Below are 19,959 nucleotides of genomic sequence, written 5' to 3'. Positions count from 1 at the left end.
ACAATAAGCTCGTACTCCTCGAGATCTAAGAATATGAAAATCATTTTATAGTGTAGCTATAATCCCAGTTTATGGCATAAAAGTTGCAATTGTTGGCCGGCTAAATTTATATCTGATTAGAGAAACACGTTTTCAATAGATCAAAGAGGTATCGGCAAAGCCCGGCTAGAGAGAGCCAAACAACTTAAGCTGCGCCCACACTGGCTACTGTATTTAAATCAGGGGTTGAATTGGGAGTTGTTATGTGGGAAACGTCTGTGGTTTCAGGGTTGCTATGGACAACAAAATCTGATATCATTCGACAAACACATTCAATGTAACAAGGTGAGACAACAATCTGCTCTGAACACTAAAACGCAAATCAAAGTCATTATAGATGATGTTGGCAGAGCGCAAAACTAAAGTCATGGTGACAATAAAATACAGAATCTGTATCATAATATGAATAGAAAATTCTTTTTAGTAGTTTCTTTAAATACACAAAAAAAGGGAGGTAGAAGGAACGAAAGGAGGAGGAAGGAAGGAAGGATGGAGGAAAGAAGGAAGGAAGGAAGGAAGGGAAGAAAGAAGGAAGGAAGGAGGGAGGGAGGGAGGGAGAAAAGGAAAAGAGGAAGGGAGGAAGGTAGGAGGAGGAAAGAAAGAGAGAAGGAGGGAAGGAAAGAAGGAAGGTGGGAAGGAAAGAAGGACAGAAGGATGGAAGGAAGGGAGGAAAGAAGGAACAGTCAAAACAGATGGGGTCAATTTGACCCGGGAGGACGACACAAAGGTTACAGTTAGGTACTAAAGATTGGAGGCAACCTGCTGCAAAATATGTTGCATTTAAGTTATAGTATGATTTTGTAAAATGGAAACATTGTTTAAGCAATGTACATTCTGCTATTAAAGCGATCTTTCTCCCTACCTTGCAATCAACCTATCACTCTTCCATTGATCTGCAAAGTAGCTTTTAAGGAAAACCACTGACAGAAAAAATGAAACCCCATGCAAGTTCTGATGTTCGCAAGTTCTTACATCACCTCACATCGGCCTATGTTCCCTACAGCTATGAAGACAATGTGTTTTAGTCATTGTTTGAATTATTATGACAGAGAAAAGAGTTAAAATATAGACACAGTTGAAGATGTGTAAAGTTTAAGCATCCCCTGATGACAATTCAACCCCCGATTATAATCCTGATAATGATAGACAAGCCGACTAACAGGTTGTTATGAGTTTAAGAGGTTAATTAAATGGAAATAGATTGCTGGTTAATGCAAAACTTCGCTTAGACTGATGAGAAAAAGCGAAGGGGCTGTTAGGGTGGGAATGGTATACAAAGATAAAGAGATAAAAACCAAACCAGGAGGCTTCAAAACTCAGTACCACACAGTATATATATATATATATATATATATATATATATATATATATATATATATATATATATATATATATATATATATGGTTATAGGGTACTTGACCAAGGAATTTGTACTTCCATGTATTTGACTGGTAAACACAACTCATGGCCAAGTGCTGTTACACTGAGCTGCAGCAAAAGTTCAGTCAGAATCAACTTTGCAACCCACCACCATACAGTGGCCTCACTGTAAGGAATGAGGATTAAGCATTGCCCCAGATCCCAAAAGACCTTTAGAAAAACAGTCTGGGATTACAATACAATCAAAGGAAGTTTTTTTTTTAAACACTACCTTAAAATCAAATCATCTCATAATAACACAACTTAAACTCCAATTCCTTTTAGAGAATTAGGTTACTCTATTTTAGTCATTGTCATTTTGTCTTTTCCCTATACTGGTTCATTCTCTAATTTCTCCTTTTTTTTTTGATTGGATTACAATCAGAAAAAAAAATGTGAATATGTGGATGGTGAAGATTTAAGACTGTACAAGACCTTTCAGATTAGTAACAGACACCTTCCATTAACCAAAAGTAAAGCCCCAATAATTGCTGCACCAGGACAAGGATCTCATGATAAGACTGCATATGTGAAACAGGAATAGAGAATAAATAACACAAAAAGGCAAAATTAAGTAAAAAGGTTAAGTCATGACCAGATAGAGTAAAGAGATATAAAGACAGAAAATTAGATTTGGAAAAGAAAAGGAGGAGGAAGAGTGGATACATCAAACAATAAAAGCCCATTAAAGCCATCCATCAGTGCAGCTGTGGTCAGAGGTGGGGGGATCCAGTTATCCTTCTCCGGGGAACAGAGAGATGAATGACTTCCTAACAGGTGGACCATGAGCTTAACAAGGAGGAGGAGGGGGGGGGGGTGAGCAGTGAGGGAAGGTGGGGTTTAACCTGGGACCGAGGCAGTGTTTGGTTACAGCTGCACCTCCGGAGAGAAGCCATGACCCTGTGGCTTTCTCAACTCACAGGAAATGGATTTGTTTTCCTATCCTCTTTCCCAGTAATCCTCCTTTCACAGACATGCGTATGGGATGGGTGTGTTGACACAAGTACATGAGGATTCACACATACAGACTGATGCATATGTGTGCAAAGAAGACAAATTTTAGAGGTACAAAAAGACTGAGAGGGTTCAAGCACCTTCCTAAAATATGAACTTCAGGGTTTTCATATAACCAGCTGTAACAAACATACCCAAACAAATGAGCTAGACTCGACTATTCTCAACCCACCACCGAGCTAAAAATGGCAAAATAAAATCCATTCCTAAGTGTCTTGACAGTCCCTGAGAGCACAGTCCTGTCTAAGCTAACCTTCGCCACAATTGCTCAAGGTCTGCAGGTAGATGGCTCTCAATGGGTGGGGGGAAAACAAAACACATAAAAAAAAAAAAAACAGAAAAATCAATAATTTGTTTTTCTGTAAGCCTAGATGAGCTGTACAGAAATAAGCCCGGCCAGCAGCAGAGCCATGAGGCGTCTGATCTGCCTACGCGGTTCACCGGGCCATATCCTCTCTGCCTCCACTCAGGGAGAAAATAGCATCAACCAGCAACACTGCCAGATATTAAAGGTAGCCTGTTATTTTCACACAGTGTGTCCATAACAGGTGTCCAATACAGTGTGTGGAACATTTAAATACAGTAAATTATTATAATATGTTGGCCAGTCCACCTTCAGAACAACATCAACAGTATTTCCTGTTACTGTCCATTAGTCTTTTAGTATAAATATCTAAATAAGTGTCATTCCTAAATTAGAACACCTACTGGAAGTGCAAATGAAATTCTTAAACACACAGTCCAAAACAGAAATAATTGGCAGCTAAGATTTTGGTGTTAGTGTGCAAACATCATTCACAGATGCAGCATGTTAAAGGTTGGCTTGAGAAACTGTGATCCGAATCACACTCTTCCCTCTTTTGCCGACAAGACACAACACTGAAAACAAAAGGAAGCCTCTTTTGTTTTTGCCCTTTTTTTTTTTAATGATTTCTTTACAGGCACACTTGAAGGGATTAATGTGAGAAAAGCAAGACAACATTTTTACCAAAAGAGCATCTCCATGTTGTGTTTAAGACATGGTCATCCTGTTCATTAAAGGACTCAGTGGATCTTGGAAGTATAAGAAATGAATATACAAAATCATCACATAGGAGAATAAACCAAACAAAAACATGGAAAGAAGAACATTTCCAAACTAACAAACTGAATCCATTCATGAGGAGAACACAGTATCAGAAAGCAAGCTAGAAATTTTGAAAAAAAACATGAAATGATCACAAGGGATAGGCAGAGTACTGTGTTTTTTGTTGTCTCGTTCCCTCTCTTCTTGCCAGAATCTTACAAGCAAGATGATGACAATATAATCAAATCTCCTGTCTACTCCTCTTTATCTCATCCAAGTTCTATTTTCATCTCTCTTCCAAGCCCCCCCCCCGGCCCCCCCACCACCATTTCATGGGGCAGGGATAACAGCAAGCAGGGAAAAAAACAACACATCATCATTTGCCTTTCAGGTGTCCCAGGTACCTGTAATAGACCTGCCTGCCTATATTTAGCCTCCTATGTGGACCGACTGTCAGCACGTTCCAAGAGGAGGCCTCTCAGGATACAAGCTGTACCCTTGAGAGAGCACATTCATAGGGTTGGGGGTTGGTCGGATGTGGAAAGATGGTGGAGGTGACATCTAAGGAGGGAAGTCCTCAGGCTATATCCACACGAATACGTTTTAATTTTAAAATGCATTACTTTTGCTACATTTATGCCTAGAGCACACACACTACCTTCGTTGTTTTCAAAACCCTTAAAATAGACTTTTCAAAAGCCTGTTTTTGTTAACTCCAGGATTGTGTTTTAGTCTGGACAGACAGACATGGAGACTTTTGAAAATGATGACGCAGAAACCTACGTATTCTTCTTGATTAGGTCTAATGAGTCACGATATGTTTCTTCCCTGATCCATCATGCCCCTATCATGTGACAGTTCCACCTTGTCGTCAAACCAAACAAAGGTCTCTGGTCTTACTTTTTGCCATTGCTGTTCTTCCTCTCTAGTATTTGCTGCAATTAAGCAACCAACTGCAGAGTGGACAATCTGCTTTTTCATGCATGCTCAGTTTCAGGCATGTTAGTATGGACACAGATTATTCCTGAAACTGTGCAAAAATGAATGGAGATTGTTTTAGTTGGCATGTAGTCTTAGAATAATGGGCAGAAATGGAGGTAAACCACTCAAGATACATATTTGTGGCTCTGAGGCTGTAAGTACAGAGGATAACATTTACTACAATTCATCATCTGGGGACCAGGATCATGAGAGTATGTGCAAACTTTCACAGCAATACATATCATAGTTGTTGAAATATTTCAATAAATAACAATGTCGATCTCATAGTGGCAATTAGGCATGGGTCGGTATGAGATTCTGGTGGTATGATAACCATAAGCAAAAATATCATGGTTTCACAGTATTGTGATTACAGCTCTAAAATGTTCCTAAAAAAGAAGAAAAATAAAGCTGCACCACCTGAGGGATTTCTGACCTTACCACTTTCTGTCTTTGACCAGACAAAAAATGGCTCATACCTTAGGAACGGTATGACAGAAAATTTGGCGGTTTCGGTTATCGTGGCTTTTTCTTATCGCGATATACCTTGAGCACGGTTATCATCCCATGCCTAGTGGCACTGGATGAACAGTCAGGATATTCCCACAATCAGTGAGATCATTATCTACGCTGTATCAAATCTTGTACCGATTTGACTAATTGTTGAGATATTTCAAGAAACACCAGACAACATGTCAACACACTAGAGAAAATGTCAGGCGATCATCAAAAGGCAGAAGGATTCATCCTCATGGGACCATGCATGTTTGGTGATAAAAATAGTTGTTAACATTTCAGTCTGGAACAAAGTGGTAGACTGGCTGTCTGACAGTGCCATCCCTAGAGCCTAGCTGGCATGCCTAATAAAGTCATGATGTGTCAGAGTGAGAAAACTGCGGTTAATATAGATTTACATGATGGCAGGCACATTATTGACACCATATGAGTTTACATATTAAATGACCTTAATAGCACCTGAAACCATAACCTGAAAAGGACAAGATATAAACCAGTGAATCACCGGTATTTTTGTTTGATAAATTTAATTTAACAATTCATTTATTGCCAATAAGATCTTTTGTTTATGAACTTCAAGACTGCTGTCACTAATTTGTGCTTCTTTGGAAGGAAGTAAATAGTTATATACACATTCAAAATGGTGGTGGTTTTGTTGTATATCCAACCTGCAAAACAGAAAAGAAACACTGTTTCCTCAAAAGCAGAGAACTGTCATGGCCCTCAAGCAACTCCCCTGCTTCTGATGAGTGAGCGTTGCGTAAGGTTGAGATAAAAAGACAAGAGCTGCAAGAGGAGAGAAAGGAGAGAGGTTGGGTGAGAGGTGAGGGAGGGAAAGGACAGATGGGAATCCGAAGAGAGAATCCTCCTGAATTAGTGATAAGGCTTGCCCTCCTCCTGTATTTTTGATGAGGAATATCAAGTTTTTGGACATTTGCATGGCAGAGGTGAGGGGACTGGAACGGCCACAGGGAGTCTCACAGCAAAACACTGCATTACAGGACGCATGCGGTGTCCCAAGACGAGTTTAAGCTTTGACTCCACTGTCACTGGGGAGATCAGATGGTCAGGAAACGTCACGTAATATACCAGTTACACAAGGTCCCATCTAATACCTCATTATACCTCATTAAGAGTGTTCTGCCCATTAGGAGGAGGAACTCATAGAAACATGTACTTTCTGCTTTTCTAGTACTTATGGCTAACATGTTAAAAACAGTTGCCTATTTACAAATCTAATAGATACAGAAACGTGAGAAAAAATGATCTGTGTAGCTAAATGCTCAACCTTATTCACCACTTATTACATAGCGGGTTTGTGTTGGGAAACATGGTGAACACTTGACCTATCTGGCTTCCTGGCACAAAGGGCTCCAACTTAAAAATGTATGTCGCCTGGCAATAAGTTTTGCTTTAGTGTTTTTTGGTATTTGAAAGTGTACATTACTGGTGTGTTTTACCTTCCAACAATTTGCCAAGACCAAAGACGATTGACGTCATGATCATTTTCTGGAGTTGCAAAAGTATTGCATCTAATACCTCATTATATCTCATTAAGAGTGTTCTGCCTATTAGGAGGAGGAACTCATAGAAACATGTACTTTCTGCTTTTCTAGTACTTATGGCTAACATGTTAAAAAAAACAGTTGCCTATTTACAGATCTAGTAGACACAGTAAATGTGAGTAAAAAATATCTCTAACCTATCTGTGAATTATCTTGACCTATCTAGCATCCTGGCACAAAGGGCTCCAACAAAAAAAATCTGTCACCTGGCAATAAGTTTTGCTACAGCGTTTTTTGATTTTCTATAATGCAAATATACTTGCAAGTGTACATTACTGGTATGGTTTACCTTCCAACAGTTTGCCAAGACCAAAGACGATTGACGTCATGATCATTTTCTGGAGTTGCAAAAGTATTGCAATTTGCTGTGCAATGTTGAGTTGTCTGGTAAGCTTTCAAACTCATGGATGTATTACTCAAACTGGACATGCTGGATTGTATTTCATCTTCTTCCTGGCACCTCTAGCCAAACACCCACACCAACACACTTAGTTACGAAGCTAAAAGCTGCCCAGACATGTATAATTGGATGTTGATTCTCAGTGCGTCCAACACTGCAAGCGTCATCTGATGATGTTATCAAAATCCCTCGCTTAATGCAACTTAAAGCACATAATAATTATAATAAGGGGACACTGATGGCCTTAGCTGACGTTGCATATGAGTATCAAGTTTAATCCCACATCTAACATTTCGTATCAGGTGCGTGCACATTCTGTATGCATGCATTTCCATCTGATAAGGTCAGTATGAGAGTGAGTATGTGAGCAAGAGTCAGATGATTGTAACAGAGGATGACAGAATACAGTATGAATGAACTTGTTTGATTGTGGCTCAGACTGAGTGGGTTTGCCTGAGTGTAGTGTATAGTGTGTGTGTGTTTGTGTGTGGGCATGTGTGTGCGTGTGAGGGTGCTATGAAGCTTCTGGGAGTCCTTGTCCTGGTGGAAAGTGAATAACCCCCCCCCCCACCCCACCCCCTCCCTCACAGCACCACCATCACCACTCCCCGGAGCTGTTACTATCTTTAGCTCGTTTCCGCCATGTCTTGTCACTCGTGCTCTCCTCTACAGCACTTAAATCTGGTATCTAAACCTCCGGGCCATCCAATATCCTGTACTTCCCCTGCACAGGAAGCTAGACAGGGGTAGCGGGAGGGCAGGGGGGGGGGGCAATTTGTGTCAATGTAGATGTGTACACACTTTTCAATTACACAAACATTCATGGCCTTACATAGTCACTATAGATTATCATGAAAGGGGTCAGAGCACAGTAAAATCTACTACACACACACTCTGGCATCAAAATTCCCACATGATGGAAGGAAAAACAATCCAACAAACAACACACACACACACACACACAGAGGTCCGTGAGAGGAGGCATGTCAGTAGAGGACACCTTGTCTGGTCAAACTGGCGTCACAGCTATCGTCTGCAGGAACATGAGAGATGGCGCAAGTAACCAAATCTAACCTTCTGCTATCTAATCACCTCTTTAACACACAAGTACACACACACTTTTGCACTGCTGTAGCTGTGAGGGCCGTTTATCAGCAGTGTTATTATACCAAAACATCACTTTAACATTTACCATCAACACTATGAGACTAATCTAAATGAACTTTTACTGGATATTTGACCTCCAACTGATCCTAAAACCAAATGGTGCTAAAAACAGAAATTACACAGACCGTGACATTATGAATTAAACTCCAAACTCACTCTTTGTAGTAATTAGGACCAGCATTCTACTCTCCTTTTGAGGGTTTTTATTAAGTTAACTGCATGGACATTTGGTCCTCACAAAGACAGGTACACACACACACACACACACACATACACACACAAATTATAGCACTCTGCCAACTTCTTGGCCCCATTTCACGCTTGCCATTCTTCATGTGTTTCACAGCTGACTTAATATCTGTTCGGCGCAATGGGTTTGACACTCCATATCGTTACCTACTCTCGCCTGCCACTCAACTAGAAGAAGAACTCAGGCAGCCAACAGACTGTACTAAGCTTTGAGAGACACCCGGTCACATAGTTCAACAAAGACGTAGCTTCTTATACTACTGTAATTTAATATATCTTGTTTTTTATCAGGTAAAGTCAAGTAAAAAACTTAATTCACACCTCAACACAAGTGCAGTCCAAATCTAAACCACATGAGTTGTGAATACAGTCTTAAAGCCACATTTCATTTGTTGGATGGACCTGAGGGCATATAGCCACACATAGACTTTTAATGTTTCATTTACATAAAAAATGAACATAGTCATTTTTAAAAAGTGCTGAAGTAAAAGTTTATTGGTTAATTAAACAAAAACAAAAGACTGAAACAGTTCACCTACACTGACATCAATTAGCAGTTATTCACTCAATTGTCTCAATAGACATTCTCCCCTAAAACTTCATCCACTCAGTGACATTTAGATGAAAAAGTAGCCAGCCAGCCAGCCAGCCAGCCAGAGGCAAGCAGAAAACAAGTAAGGGAGTACTTAACAAAATAAAATTGCTCTCACACAGTCTAGGAGGCCTTTAACCCTCCTGTTGTCTTTCGAGTTAAGGAAAAAAGGAAAGGAGGGAGGAAAGAAGGGAGGAAGAAGGAAGGGAGGGAGGAAGAAGGAAAGAAAGGCAGGAAGAAGGAAGGAAGGAAGGAAGGGAGGAAGAAGGAAGGAAAGGAGGGAGAGAGGAAGGAAAGGAGGGAGGAAGTAAGGGAGGAAAGGAAAGAAGGAAGGGAGGAAGGAAAGGAAGGTAGGAAGGAGGGAGGGAGGGAGGAAAGAAGGAAGAGAGGAAGGAAAGAATGACAGAGGAAAGAAGGAAGGGAGGGGGAGGAAAGAAAGTGAGAAGGAGGGAGGGAGGGAGGAAGGAAGGAAGGAAGGAAGGAAGGAAGGAAGGAAGGAAGGGAAGGAAGGGAGGAAGGAAAGAAGGAGGGAGGAAGGAAGGAAGGAAAGAAGGAAGGAAGGAAAGAGAGAGGAAGGAAAGACAGAGAGAAGGAGGGAGGAAGGACAGACGGAAGGAAGGAAGGAAGGAAGGAAGGAAGGAAGAGTCAAAACCGACATGGTCAATTTAACCCGGGAGGACGACACGAAGGTTAAATGATCTTCCCTGGCTCCCTGAAAGTAATTTGGGAGCAACTGTCACACTGTAGCTATATCAGAATATAACAGGATGATGTCACATTAATACTGTGACATTTTATTTATTTCAAAAAGTTACATTTATGTTTGTAGACTTAGTGGATCCCAAGCAGAGAGTACAAAAGGACTCAGTACTCAAGGACACGCTGAGAGCAGCTGACGGACACTTTGGCTGTTGGCATGGATGAGATATGTCACTTTATGGCGACTGTTGTGTCTATCGAAGCAGTGTAATGTCAGTGGAGAGTGAGGGCACCACCCTTGGCCTCTCTCTGCTCTGTAATGACGTTGTGTTTGCTGATAACACTCCATTCAGAAGCACTGAGCCTTGCTTGTGCCACTAGCTTACCGAAGAGCAGAATAGCTAATGCGGAAAGAGGAGAGGAAGGGGGGGACAAAGACATAGCTGATGCCACACTGGTGTCATCCTGCTATTATTGACGTCATACAGTACAAACTCCCTGCAAGTCAAAAAGAGGATGAAGAATTGTGCTGAGATGAGAGACAAGAGAGACAAATCTAACACACAAGTTGCTTTTGCTGTAACTTTTTTGTGAATGAATTGACCCATTTCTACTCTTGAATGGTCACTTCATGTGTTGTTACCATTATTGTTAGATAATTAGTTGCATGATAGTATTATAGAGTATAAAATCATTTCCGCTCTTCTGAGAAGGCTTTCCACAGATTTTAAGTGCATATTCAGCCAAAATGTCATTGATATTGGGCGATAAGGTCAAGCTCACATCTGGGTTATTATAGTTAACAAAAACTAAGACTAAAACTAAAACTAGCAACGAAAAACTAATTTAGTTAACTGAAATTAATATAAAAACTACAATAAAAAAAACACTTGCAGATAAACTGAATTGCAAATAAATTCAGCTTCGTTTTCATTGTCGTTTCGTTTTCTCCCTCAATTACTTCCTGTCCTGCAGCAGCCGCTATGCTGCTACCCCTAACCCCTCCAGAGGGGGGCAGCATAGCGGATATCATCTGCTGCATACTGAAAGAAGAAGGTGCTTAGCTGGCATTTTATGATTTGCTAGAAATGGCTCAAGTTGCAGGACGAAAACACCACAGCCCAATATGGGACTACTTGGAGTACGAGCTACTGATAGATAAGAGTAAATGTATAGTGATGAGGACTGATGGGAACATTTGTAGGATAAAACTAAAAGGGAAAAACTCACACAAATTTGAAAGTTCATCTTCGTGGTTATATCATATTTGGTGTCACACATTCTTTCATCCTTTTCAGCTTCTACAAGTCAAGGCTTTCTCTTAATACCTGAAAAACGAAAACTAACACTTGTTGAACTAACTAAAACTAAACTGAAATAAAAAAAAAGCAATCTGAAAAACTAAAGAAAGATAAAAACTAAAGAAAATTTCATAACTATAATAACCTTGGCTCACATTCGGTGCTCCATTTCATCCCAAAGATGTTAGGTTTGAGATCAGGTCAGTCAGGTTCTTCCACACCAAATTGAGAAAACCCATTTCTTTACAGACCAATCTTTATGCACAAAAGGCATTGTCATTTTAAATAAGGAAAGGGGAAAGAATGTCCACAGGGGTGTTTTGTACTGCATGCAAGATGTGGTGGACAAACGTCTATTTAGTAGCATTCAATTCAAAAGAAAAAGTCAAGATAATACATAAGTGATAAGAGGAGATGGCCCTAAATTAAGGACACAGAAGTCAACGGAACTGTGAATGCAGGAACCTCCCCATTCAGCCACCCACATACCCACCTCAGGCCATTTGCATCTCCCGTCCCGTCCTTTCCCTTCCCTCTCTCTCTCTCTTTCTCTCTCTCTCTCCCTATTTGTCTGTCAGGCTCTCTTACCCCTTCTCTTTCTGCTTCCGCCTACACTTGGACCCATTAGGGCAATGGAGGGGAAACACGGACGCGGGGCGGAAGGGAAAGCACTCTGAGGACATCAACAACGGTGAAAGGAAGAGGAAGAGGAAGGGATGAGGAAATGACCAGAGGGGAAGACGAGAGAGGAGGGGAAGAGAGGAGAGTAGAGGAGAGGAGAATCTGCAGTGATGAAAATCAGGTGATGTGACTTGACAGGAGGGGTAGCACTAGGGGCTTCCTGCTCTGAACCGATCTAAACAGGAATAACCCTCACACACACTCACACATTCACACTCCAATACCCAGTGACTCATGTACACACAAACACAGCCCAGGACAACACACACACACACACACACACACAGACATTACACTGCAAAACTGCATATCCGCTGACACATGTACACACAAGATATACACATATGCAGGCTCATTCATACACTCACATGTCCATTGACTCAACTGTACTCACATGAAAAATACATGAAACACACACACACACACACACACACACACACACACACACACACACACACACACACACACACACACACACACACACACACACACACACACACACACACACACACATACATACAAGCAAACTATACAGCAAGATGCAGGGCTGCAGGTAGAAGGTAGAAAGGAAAGTCTGAATGTGAAAAATGTACTCAGTGCCTGTGTGTGTGTGTGTGTGTGTGTATTTTCAATTATAACACATTTCGCTGATGCACTAACAGTGAGTAAGCACAACATTTAGCTTTCTATCTGTGGCAAGGACAAAACTGATGTGTCTGTATTAAATGTGTGTGACACCAGGGTGCAGCGAGTTAGTGAGTTAAACAGGCAGGCAGAACTCCAGCTAGTCTATTATTAGAGCTGCGGCTGCTGCTCCCTGGATGAGGCCCCCGGGGGCCCAGGCACCGGCACGTGGATTCCTGCTCTCACCCCCCATCACTCTGATCTCTATTCCTCCCCATCTCTCCCTGTGATCTCGCTCTCTCTCCTCCCCCGGCCCGGAAGGCATGGGCCTTTCCATTCAGCTATGCTCGAGCATTTCATAGAGGGAGCAAAAACAAGCTCCTACAGAAATATGAAAGGAGGGAAAAGGAGGAAGAAGAGAGACAGAGAGGAAGATCTAACAGAGACACACAGGAGTCTTAGATACAACCAGAAAATTCGAGTTTGTTTTGCCATTCTTACTCGTGATATTTCTCACTTCCTGTATGCCAAACTAAAAAAAAAAGGACTTCCAAACACATTCATATCTGCTATTTAGTATAAAAACATTAATGAATAATTAGAGGAAAAACTTTAAACAGTCCATTTAATGAATGTCCTACATTTGACAATTTACAATAGATGACCCGAGCAGACCTGAAACAGTAAACTCCACCCAGGTTAAAATGAGTCCCTTCCTCTGCCCCATTTATGTATACAGCTCAATTTAACCTCAGAACATTCAAGTTATGAATGGCTGTTTTGCGGTTGCGTGTCCTGGAGTCTTGAACCAAAACTACTTATCTGACTTGGCCATCCTCACTTTAAATGACTTCCACTTGGCTTGGTCCATTCATAGCTTTCCTCCCACACAGCAGCCAAAGGCAGGGAAGGAGACACTAGCAGAAGTAGGGCGGCACACTAAGTGAAAAACTACTACCACTGCAATATGAGCCATAATTTAAATAGACTATGATATTTAACATGTTTCTTTTTTTTAGCGATTGAAAAAAAAAGGACACAAAGATCCCAAAATGGTGATGTTTTATGGTGTTCAGTCCAACTCAAGTGACATTTGTTTGCATAATCTTAACACCATTGGAGCATGGAAACACCAATATAATGAAAATGCAGAATTGACACAATATTCTCCATTAGTCTCTCAACTGTGCAGAAAACTCAAGAAAAAGATCTTCACACACAACTTGACTTTTAGTTTTGAGGCCCTGAAGCAATACTACTACTGTATACATGCAACCACTTCAAATGCTATAATAAATCAGATCTGCTGTCCATATTTATAGGAATACATGAATCTTTCTTCATAAACACACATTCAGGGTCCCATTTTGCCTGCATACTGTAGGTTCGGCTCCAAAATATCAATAATATTACAATTTGTTAAAAATGTTGCGTATTTAGCCAGTTGGCCAAAATTTGAACTATCTGAGCTTTTTGCCACTATGTTCTTTGTGTGTGTGTGTGCTTACTGAGAACTAAATTACCATATTTTAAAAAGTCAGTTTGAGTTCCCTTAAATTTGGATTCTGCAATTTGAGAAAAAACCATAAACATAATAAAACACATCACGAAAAAACACTATTTTGTGACCACGAAATGAATACTGTTCAATTACTAGTCATGTTGTTTCCTGTAATTCAGTTTCCTAACAGCAGGTGGCAGTAATTTCTTCTTATTTCTCTTCAGAGCTGTTACAGGTAAGTAAGGGTAAATGCTAGGTTGGATCAGCCTCTAAAAAGGTTAGGGTTAAGGCTAAGGTTGAAGAAAAATCCCTCCAGATCATCCAGTGTTGCACCAACCATAAGTAAGGGTGTCAATCCTACTCATGAAACCAATTTCAATACTCTGATTCTGATTAAACTGAGAAGATCTATAAAAACCAGTGACATAAAACCAGAAGTTCAATCAATCAATCAAGAAACCCACAATCCAGTGCACAAGTCGAGAATGTAAAAGCAGGCATACAGCATTATATTTAATAAGGAGAAATGAATCAGAAATTAGCCAGAAATGATAAAGAATACAACAACTAAGCTATATTCTTATTACCTGTACTGTGCAGCTCTCATGTGAATGTGCAGAAAATTATGAATGATAAGTAGTATGTTTTCTCAATGTCACTATATAAAGAATATATACAGATCACAGAGTAAAGACAGGTAGAGTGTTCATTTCTGCTGTCATCGCAGCCTCTCTGATAAATGAGCTGTTTGGCTGTTGTAGGAGAAAAATGTCTAAAAGCTGCAGGCAACACATGACATGTTCAGGTGCTGCAGCAGGAGATTCAAAAATGTATGACTAGTCTGCAGTGCCACCTGGTGGTAATGAGGAGCATGACAGAAACCAATATCCTGAATAGCATGACGTAAGTAAAGTAATCTTCACAGGTTCTCGTTTTCATTACAAGCTGAATTCTTTCCTTGATTGATGAGGTGTGACAGGTAGAAAAAACTGCTTCAGTGCTGCCTATTTGTAATATTGTGTGTTTTTTTGTGTCCTAATTCAATGTTTGTAATTTAAAATGTGTTTGTATGTGATTTGTCCAGTGAAATTGTTAATGTTAGATGAGCAAATACCCCCTCTATTTGATTAGCAATAAAGCTTGGTTCCTTGTGGCTGGGGTTAACCATGTGGACTTACCATGGTGGAGGGAACAGGTTGGCCTAACTCTATAACAGGCGGGTCAGTGGACTGAGTGTCTGCCACCCTTGGTTTAATCTATGGAGACAAAAAAAAAAAAATCAAAAAGTACAGAAGTCACTATATCTGCAAGAGTTTTTGTACAACATGAGATTTTCTGGTAGCACATTCAATATTTAGCAGTGATCTAGTCACAGAACTGACTTGAATGCCTGTGGGCTGAGGGTAGTGAAGGTGGGGTCCTCGGGGGTAGATGTCAGTCAGGTGAGGTGGAGGATCGGGGGTGGACCTTCGATTGTGTAGTTGCAGGACCTCCTCGTAGGATTTGGTGTCGAAGTTTGTCCTCCACATCAGCACCTAGAGGATAATAGGGAACCAGCACAACTTTGACAAACCAATAAAATATTCCATGTTTTTGTCTTTAACCTTTGTGTCGTCCTCCCGGGTCAAATTGACCCTGGCTGTTTTGACTGTTCCTTCTTTCCTCCCTCCTTTCCTTCCTTCCTTCGTTCCCTTCTCCCTTCCTTCCCTCCTTTTCTTCCTTCCTTCCTTCCTTCCTTCCTTCCTTCCTTCTCTCCATCCCTCTCTCCCTTCCATCCTTCCTCCCTCCCTTCCCTCCTCCTCCCTGATGTAGGTCATAAAATTACAGATAATCTACAGTACAGGGAGAGGCCAAAAACCCAATTGGGCTTATTTAAAGCGTCCAAATTTACACAATATTAGAGAAAATTTGCTGAAAATAGTTCCTGGTTCGTCCCTCAACATAATTTAATCCACGAAAAAAAGGACAGGCTCTAACAGATGAAAAATATTGCTGTAAAGAGTGGGATTTATGACACAGTGAAGAAAATAGACCATAATATTAAACAATAGACATTTTTCAATCATCGTCATATCACACAGCCCTATAACTAAGTCTTGGTAACTGTGTACAGGCCCTCAAAACCTTGAAGGTATCACAACTATAAGATTTAATTTAAAATCAAGATATGATTGTACTGTATCCACAAACTTTGGAAAACTGACTCTGCAGCTTCTTTTTGGGAGTCTCCTTTTAGGCTAGATTACTGGGAAGGGTCTGATGGATTGGTCAATGCTGTAACTGATGCTTAAACAACCTGATTCATGAGTACAGTTAAAGTTTACAATATACTAGAACCATTCTGGCTCGTACCGACACGGTGAGGTGATTGAGAAAGGCCCAGCAGTCCATTCAAATCTATGAAAGGACAGCCTGTGAAAGCATTTCCACGTTCCAGAGGAACACAGGATAATAGTTTAGTTGTGTCACACTAACCTGACCATCAGCTCCCCCGGAGGCAAAGAGATCTCCGGCCCTGGAAAAAGCTACTGTGAGTACAGGGCCCTGAAATACACAAAAACACAATATGCATTAATAGTGAAGAAACAGACACTACCACTAGAGTTTGGACAATTTGGGATTTGTCAAACACAAATCCTGGTTTTAGTTACCCCTAACTCCAAATGAATTCCTAAATGATGATCTACTAGTTTCTGTAACACACTGAGTAGATTTAATTAGAGGAAAGTGCTAAAAATAATCTTACATTTGGACTTTTTAATGCATTTTGATTCATTACTATGCCAATATTTGTAGAAAATACTGTATCATTTTTTAAAAGTCAGGTTTTTTACTACCCAGTTAATCAGAGTTCCCATGTAGTGATGTACCAAATACTTGTAGTGTGTATCTGTTATTTGTCTGTGGATAAGCTGAGCTGCTCTGTAGCACCACCTTGTGTCCATGGAGGGTATAGATGAGTCGTCCCTCCAACAGGTCCAGGATCTTAATAGTGCTGTCACTGGAGCCACTGATCAGATAGTTGTTGGATGGGTGGAAGGAAAAGCTATTGATTCCTGCACTGTGGACTGATGGTAAGGGATAGAAGAAAAAAAAATCAATTGACATAAAAAAAAAAAGACATTTTCCACGATTATACTACAGCCATACTACCTTGATAATGCTGAATCAGCTTGTTGGTTCGTAGATCCCAAATTTTCAGTGAACTGTCAGCGGCTGAGGACGCAATACAGGTGCCGCTTGAGTTGAAATCAACGAAGGTTGCTGATCTGTAACAGTAAATACACAGTGGAGTCAGTCCCTGCAGCAGCTCAGTAGTGTGGTATTTAAATAATACACAACAATGCTTTCTACGGGACAGACAAAGTTAGCTTTAAGATCAATTTTGGAATAATATCCATTGAAGTTGTAGAATCTATTTAACCTCTTTGAGTCTCCTGGTTGGAAAAGTATTACTAAAGCGGAAAAAATATGAGGGACATTACAAGAGTTTGTGCAAATTAAAATGCACACAAAAATACAATTTCATTAAATGACTGTATACGATTTAGTCACAAAGCAACACATAAAACAAAATTACATACAGATGACAAAATTAAAGCTAAATAGAATAGCAGGACAATAGGGCTAAATGATTTTGAAAAAATGTCTAATTGCGATTATTTTGTCTGATATTGCAATTGTGATATGATTTACAATATTAGAGGAAATGATAATATTTACAGCATTATTCTCATTCTCATTGAAAAACATTAAAATTACTTCGGTGTGATTTTTTTGTGGGGGTCTGTACCAAACAAAGATATGTAGGACGGGACATCTCTACAGCACGACAGTACTTATTTAATTTTTTTGACAATTTCTATTAATTGTTCAGCCCTACAGGACACTCAAGCAGACTTTTTTTTCCTTTTTTTAGGACTTACCCTCCATAGTCACTGAAACAGTTGATGCAGTTTTTAGTGGAAGTGTCCCACAGACGGACAGAACGATCGTCCCCACAGGAGGCGATGAGCCGCCCATCTGGAGAGAACCTGCAGCAAAAGACAGAAGAGAAAAGACAAAAAAGGCAAGTTGCACTAACTGAGTGAAAACATGGTTACACATACAGTATTTACTGCTGACACACTTGACCACTGAGTAGTTTACATATACTCATCTCTATCAAATGTTTCAAATGGTGCCTGAGGTACACTGGAAACAAGTAGAGTGCCAAATGCTGAGCGAACTTTGAATTCCATCTATTATCTCTATTAGTAAAAGCTATTCTGATAAAAATCATGTTTGTTTATGAGTCATTTATATGGACGTGTGTAAAAAGGAAAGCTATTTACACCTTAATTTTAGATAGATAGATTTATTGTCCTTTCCAGGATAATTATTTTCACATTCCGTACTGCCACGAGAAATTGCACAGACACAAACATATACCCACCACCATACATATATCAATTTCCCAGTTATATGTATGGTGGCGGGTATATGTCTGTGGTATGTTAACAATATAGTATATACACACACATGCATGCTAAGGATTTGGTGCTGCTGAGTACCTGGCACATCGCACCCAGTTGGTGTGCTGGCTGAGAGAGTAGAGGAAGCACTGCCGGTGAACGCTCCACACTTTGACGGACTTGTCGTCAGACCCTGTCACCAGTCTCTGTCCATCATTAGAGAAAGCAACACTACGTACGGTAGCCGTGTGTGCTTTGAACACAGTTGATTCTGCTTTCCTGTAACAGATAACAGACACACACACATTCAATTACTATGATTTCAGTACATTTGGACACCAGGATTTTACACTGTTGTACATTTATTATAGATAGTTAAAAAAGATATAATTAAAGTGGCAAAAATGACATAAACCTACATGGAAGGTGTCCACAGTCGGACCGTCCTGTCCTTGGAGGAAGTTGCCACCAGGTTACCAGAGGGTGAGAACTGCACCGCGGTGATGACATCCTGATGGCCGACAAAGCGGAAAGCTCTTGCCTTCGGAGCCAGATTCCAGATCATCAGGCTCTTATCCACTGATCCTGAGGCTGGAGAGAAACCAAATAAGTTGTAGAGAGAAAATTCAGCCAAGAATTACACAAGAAACTTTAACCACTATAATCAGTGCAGCTTTGCTGGTGGCGAATTTAATCTTGTCAAATATAAAGAAAGCGTCTTAACTATAACTATTAACATACTAGTAGGTCTGCTTAGTGGTTAGAGATGCTGTCCTGACATCTTAAATTTGGCAAAGTTCTACATGTGCATCAAGAGAAATATGAACAATCAAACTGCTGACAGAAAACATCAAGCAGAAACAAAGATGGCCATCATAGGAAACTAGTCAGTTAGCTCAGTTGAATGTAAAAACCTAAAGCATCATATTGTATTATATCAACATAATAAGCCACATAGGCATGCATATAGGATTGCAAGATTATTATTAATGATCTGATACTTGTTTTTTACTATCATGATACTCACATTTTAACCAATAAGGCCAATATTTGACAAATTGTAGGAGCTAAAAAACATTAAAAAACATCAAACTAGCCACACAAACATACAGCAAAGAACATCTGAATAGTATAAAACTGTAAAATTCATGCTGGCAGCAGAAATTACCTAGTTGTTTGCGGTTTGGATTAAAGTCAGTACAGGTTACAGCATCCTTATGTCCCTTGAAGTGTCTCTCAAGGGCGGGATCCTCCTGCAAAGACATTGCTCACAGATCAATTAACCTATAAAAAAAACAACTTCTGCATTATCTCTTATTCTGCACGTTTAATACTCAAAATACGTTTAGTTTTTAAGGAAATGTTTGAGAATCTTGCTTTAATGGTGGTTGCTTTAGTATAGATGCTTGATCATGTGAAAAAACATAATTTTAGCTGTAAGGAGACAACTTCTGAGTGTAGATTAGAGGGTAATTCAGCAAATATATTCAAGAAATTCCACTTTTTTCAGGCAAAGTGCTGTTGTCGTGTACATTGGAGCACTGCTGTGTTTGTTTCGCCATGTTTTGTTTTTGACAGTTTTTATACTTTAAAAGCTAAAGCTAGGGAAATGCACTGAGTTGCTGGTCTGTCTGAGCATATAAAACATAGTTGACTCGATATGAATAACACAAACGTATCACTGCTGTGC

At 40.1% G+C, this 19,959-nt stretch overlaps 1 protein-coding gene across 1 annotated transcript in view; it reads right to left on the bottom strand.

Annotated features, from left to right (window-relative positions):
• Nucleotides 1-19,477, bottom strand: part of poc1b (POC1 centriolar protein B) — a 57,651-nt gene extending 38,174 nt beyond the window's left edge. Inside the window, exons 1-8 of the mRNA XM_053319472.1 lie at nt 19,438-19,477; nt 18,689-18,860; nt 18,369-18,548; nt 17,742-17,849; nt 16,964-17,084; nt 16,750-16,839; nt 16,291-16,359; nt 15,258-15,350 (exon numbers count right to left, since the gene is read on the bottom strand). Of these exons, the coding sequence (XP_053175447.1) occupies nt 15,258-15,350; nt 16,291-16,359; nt 16,750-16,839; nt 16,964-17,084; nt 17,742-17,849; nt 18,369-18,548; nt 18,689-18,834 (807 nt within the window). The 5' untranslated portion in view covers nt 18,835-18,860; nt 19,438-19,477. The remainder of the gene's footprint in view (nt 1-15,257; nt 15,351-16,290; nt 16,360-16,749; nt 16,840-16,963; nt 17,085-17,741; nt 17,850-18,368; nt 18,549-18,688; nt 18,861-19,437) is intronic.
• Between the last annotated feature and the right edge of the window lie 482 nt (nt 19,478-19,959).

The sequence above is a fragment of the Scomber japonicus genome, chromosome 5, assembly GCF_027409825.1.
Source record: "Scomber japonicus isolate fScoJap1 chromosome 5, fScoJap1.pri, whole genome shotgun sequence".
In the NCBI taxonomy this organism is placed as follows: Eukaryota; Metazoa; Chordata; class Actinopteri; order Scombriformes; family Scombridae; genus Scomber; species Scomber japonicus.
This window is presented reverse-complemented; position numbering and strand designations above follow the sequence as displayed.